This window comes from Humulus lupulus, chromosome 4 (assembly GCF_963169125.1).
Source record: "Humulus lupulus chromosome 4, drHumLupu1.1, whole genome shotgun sequence".
Taxonomy (NCBI): Eukaryota; Viridiplantae; Streptophyta; class Magnoliopsida; order Rosales; family Cannabaceae; genus Humulus; species Humulus lupulus.
In genome coordinates, this window is record NC_084796.1 from 3,662,371 (window position 1) to 3,667,504 (window position 5,134).

The following is a 5,134-nucleotide window of genomic DNA, read 5'->3' on the forward strand; positions in this document are numbered from 1 at the left end:
CTCTAAAATATGTTCACGAGTCAAAAACACTAGGAGTCACACTAATAAGACGAAGCCCCGTATAAAATTCCCCTGTATTTATATAGATATGTGTAATAGTATCTTGATGTTATCGAAGTCAACTCTATATTTGTTCTAAGGGTCATGCAATTAATGCTAGAAAAATCAACTCATTCACTTGCCGAAAAAAAAAATTGGACATGGAAATTCGTTATCTTTTCTTTTTCTTCTTCTATGCCATGGCGAAAATCTGCTTTGCAACTAACACGTTGACTTCATACCATTCCATCATAGATCATGACAATACTACTCTAAGTTCCTCTGACAATATCTTTGAGTTGGGCTTCTTTTCTCCAGGAGGTTCCAAGTTTAGGTACTTGGGAATATGGTACAAGAGAACCCCTGGTGTCATTGTTTGGGTTGCAAACAGAAACAACCCACTTAATGACTCTTCTGGAGAACTACAGATCAGTAACAAGTCAAACCAGATTGTTATTCTAAACAGCTCAAAAATCATTGTTTGGTCATCAAATTCATCGTCAGAAATGGTTGGAAAAAATGTTGTTGCACAGCTTTTGGACTCGGGGAATCTCGTCCTCAAAGATGTGGCAGATAGTAGGAACTCCGAGCAATATTTGTGGCAGAGTTTTGATTTTCCAACAGACACACAATTACCAGGCATTAAGCTTGGATGGGACTCAAAATCTGGCCTAAATCGATACTTAACATCATGGAAAAGTGCTGATGACCCTTCCGAAGGTGACTTCACTTACAAAATGAACATCACAAGTGGACTGCCTTATATGGTTCTATCAGAGGGATCGACCATAAAGTTTCGGTCAGGGGCATGGAATGGAGTTCGACTTAGTGGTATTCCACTGTTGATATCGAGCATCAATACTCTCAACTTCACCTTTTTTTTCAATGAAAATGAATCCTTCTACATGTGTGAGCCAACCTCTAAATTAGCCTTCACTACTCGCCTAACCTTGAGTCATTTAGGTATGCTCGATCGTTTTATATTGGAGAGTAGAAGCTCCCAATGGAGTATTATGTACTCAAGACCATATGAGCCCTGTGACAACTATGGCTACTGTGGTGTAAATGGTATCTGCAGAATCAATGGGGATCCCATATGTGACTGCTTAGAGGGGTTCACTCCGAGGTCTCAACAGAAGTGGGATGTAGTTAATTTATTCAAAGGATGTAAGAGGAGAACCCCATTGAGTTGCAAGGAAGATTATGGATTTTTCAAGGTTGAGGGGGTGAAATTGCCTGACTTGTTGAACTTTCAGTTGGACAAGAACTTGAGCTTGAAGGAGTGTGAGTTGTCTTGCTTGAAGAATTGTTCTTGTTCTGCTTATGCCAGTTCTGACATCAGACAAGGAAAGAGTGGTTGCTTGATGTGGTTCAACAATCTATTCGATGTTAGAGAGTTCAGTAGTATGAAAGACAGTGAGGATCAATATTTGTATATAAAACTGTCTTCTTCAGATTTAAGTAAGTTTAATTTTTATAATATGGGAACTCTTAATTGGCTTTGTTCTTTTCTAGTTATTTGTTTCTTTAATATCATAATTGCTCCCAGAATCAATCAGAGATTCAAGACGGAGGAAAGCTTTACAGAAAATTGTCATAGCTTCAATTATCTTTGGCTTGTGTGTCTTGGCTCTGGCACTTTGGTGCATAATTTGGAGACTAAGAAAATTGAAAGTGAAAGGTAAGGCATAGTCTACAGCAGCAAGAGTTTTCTGCTGACTTAGTCATTTTTTCTAAGAACATTGTAAGTGATGATGAAGAATATTAAGTACTAAATTTGATCATGAAAATAGCTCAGGGCATCAATGGTGATATAAAGCTGCCTTTGTTTGATTTGGCTGAAATTATTGCTGCTACAAACAATTTCTCCCCTGCACATATATTAGGAGTAGGAGGCTTTGGTCCTGTTTACAAGGTAATAAATGTTAAGCTATTTTTTCATATCATTTTGACATTTCAAGAACTTTTTTGTTTAATTGTATCTTAGATTATTAGATCAAATCAAAGTCAATAGCATACATTTTTTTACCATATGCAGGGAAATCTTTCAACAGGACAAGAAGTAGCAGTGAAGAGACTATCGAAAGAATCACGACAAGGCGCAGAAGAGTTTAAGAATGAAGTAGAGTTAATTGCGAAACTTCAACACAAGAATCTGGTTGCCCTTTTGGGTTGCTGCATTCAAGGACATGAAAGGATGTTAATCTATGAGTATTTGCCCAATAAAAGTTTAGATTATTTTATTTTTGGTTAGACCCACTAAACCTTACATGTTTTTCTTTAGCCACATTCATTTCTTATATTTTAACTTTGGGATTGACATATATGGGATTGAAAATCATATGTAGAGCAAGAAAGAAGCAATTTGCTAGCTTGGAAAAAAAGATTTGACATTGTGATGGGAATTGCTAAAGGACTTCTGTACCTCCATCAAGATTCAAAACTTCAAATTGTCCATAGGGATCTCAAAGCTGGCAACATTTTACTAGATAACAATATGACTCCAAAGATTTCAGACTTTGGATTAGCAAGGATTTTTGTAGGTGATGAAAAAGAAACCACAACAAAGAGAATTGTTGGAACACAGTAAGTTTCTGATACATTCCAACTCAACCTCTATCATCATATGTAAATATATATTATTACGACTTACATCACAATTGTGTGGTGCAGTGGTTATATGTCCCCAGAGTATACAATAGATGGAAAATTTTCTGCGAAATCTGATGTGTTTAGCTTTGGCGTCCTCTTGCTTGAGATAGTAAGTGGAGAAAAGAACAGAGGATTCAGTCATCCAGATCATCATCATAATCTTCTAGGACATGTAAGTAGGAGAAATGTTGAATAATCATATATAAGCCATGTAATGATAACACTTTTGATCTGACTAAAAAATGATTATGTTACTGCAATTGTTACAGGCATGGTTGTTGTGGAACGAGGGAAGAACCTTGGAACTGATGGATCCATGCTTGGTAGAATCATGCATTGAATCCCAAGTCCATAGATGTATCCATGTGGGCTTATTGTGCGTTCAGAAATACTCGAAGGATAGGCCAACAATGAGCTCTGTAGTTGTAATGCTAGGGAATGAGGGAGTGAAGTTACCTCAGCCTAAACAACCTGGATTTTTATTTGAAAGAAGCTCATATAATCAGGACTCAATGTCCGGAAATGATGAAGAATCATATTCACAAAATGGAGTCATGACTGTCACGTTTGATGTTAGGTAGATAGAAACTTCATGGATTAAGCTAAATCCTATTCTCCAATATATCTATCCATAGATTTCTGTAGACAATGGTAAATACTAAGAATTATCTGATGTCATCAAACGATGTGTTATTGTCCATAGAAAAACCTATATAATTAATTAAGCACTTCATCTACCAGGTGTAGAACAAAAATTACAGATTAGAACAATGGAGAAATGTACGAAATCACTTGTATTAAAGTATGTAATGTTGAACACCACAATATGTGAAAACGTAATTACTTTATTATTACAAAAGTAATTGCATCAAGACTTGAATACAATATTTTATTACAACACACTCTAAATACTTACACATTTTGTTTTAGAGCACTCACTTAATAACTTCTCTCACACTCTTTTTAGACACACGTATATAGTACTCACTTAGACTCATACTTTTGTGGCACTCTTTTAAGCACACTTTGCTACAAACTTGGACACATATTACGTTTGTATTTATAGGTTACAAAGGAAACATCTAAATATTTGTAGAATTTTTTAACTTTATAACTACTTTTTATATTTTTCTAAATGATTCTAGAATTCTCTATATAATTAGTTCAAAGAATCTTCAATAACTTTTTTCTAAAATGCTCTAGAGTTCAATAATGACTTTTAACATGTGACTTGTACAAATTAAGCTAAATTTTTCTTTCAAAATTTCTGCAAAAATAAAATAAAATTCAATCTGATACACTATCAGATATAAATTGGATCATGCATGTAACATCTGTTTCAATTGTAGCTGAGGAACAATGGAGTGTTCGGATTGATCATTTCCCATAAATCCGACCCAAACGCAGATTTGGGATGAAACGAATCTTTTCCCAATTTGCACCAATCTCCCTTTCGCATCTTCTTAATAACTGGTCACACTCTTGAATCTCTAGTGTCTCTAGAAATTGGAGCTCGCGAATTGCTTCTGGTAGCGATTTCGCATGAGGGCATAAACAAATCATAAGTTTGCCTATCCATTCTGGGATTTTCACAGTACCACAACGCCATAGATGGAGTTCTTGCAAGCTGAGTACTTGTTGAAGCCCTTGAGGAAGACTCACCAAATTTGGAAGAAAATCGAATCTCAAGAATTGTAAGCTTTCTAGAGTTTGCCTACAATTCGTAGAGACTTCAATTTGGAAAGAGGAAGAGATGGGGTTGGTGATGATGAAGATGATTTCTTGTTCAAAGTGAGTTGAAATGGCTTCCAGCAAGTTGAGTCCAGAACTAGGCCTTCTTCCAGAGTCGGGAAAAGCAGAATGGAAGTCAAAGCGGGGCAATCGTCAATAACTAACTTAGAAAGACAAGGAAAGGAAGGCAATTCTTCAATATTGACTTCATTTTTCCACCATCTCTGTAGCTTAGGTAGTTCTGTGAGCCAGAGTTCTTTCAGGGATGGAAAGAAGGGTTTTCCTAATGAAGAAGCATTATTGTCCGAAATGTGTTCAAGTTTGTAAATTTCGTCCAATTTCAATACTTTTAGACTCGACAAGTCCTCGAGTGGTGGTATGAACTGGCAATTTACGCACATCCTCAGTGAAAGTTTCTCCAAATTGGTAGGACTACAGTTAGGAGAAAATAATCTCCGGCCCCTAAAACCACGCAGCGTCAACTCTTCCAGATATGATAACGAGCCACTGTCCAGTGGCTTTTCGAGCTCGCATGAGTGTGGTGCATTACTTTCCCATTCCAACGACAAGGATACAACTCCTGATACTACATTCGAATATTTATTCATATCAAACTTTTCATGTCCCAAATGTTTAATATGAACCTCTTTTGTCAATGTATTCAGTCCATTATGTTCTGATAATATGTGAAGATTAGGTAGTTGACTGATGC

The 5,134-nt window shown here is 36.3% G+C and overlaps 1 protein-coding gene across 1 annotated transcript; it reads left to right on the forward strand.

Annotated features, from left to right (window-relative positions):
- Positions 1-208: 208 nt before the first annotated feature.
- LOC133829696 (receptor-like serine/threonine-protein kinase SD1-8) lies at positions 209-3,523 on the forward strand. The gene is made up of 7 exons (XM_062259463.1): positions 209-1,500; positions 1,589-1,720; positions 1,833-1,954; positions 2,078-2,288; positions 2,388-2,625; positions 2,713-2,863; positions 2,961-3,523. The coding sequence occupies exons 1-7, from the start codon at positions 240-242 to the stop codon at positions 3,270-3,272; spliced, it is 2,427 nt and encodes an 808-aa protein (XP_062115447.1). The 5' UTR covers positions 209-239; the 3' UTR covers positions 3,273-3,523.
- Positions 3,524-5,134: the final 1,611 nt, after the last annotated feature.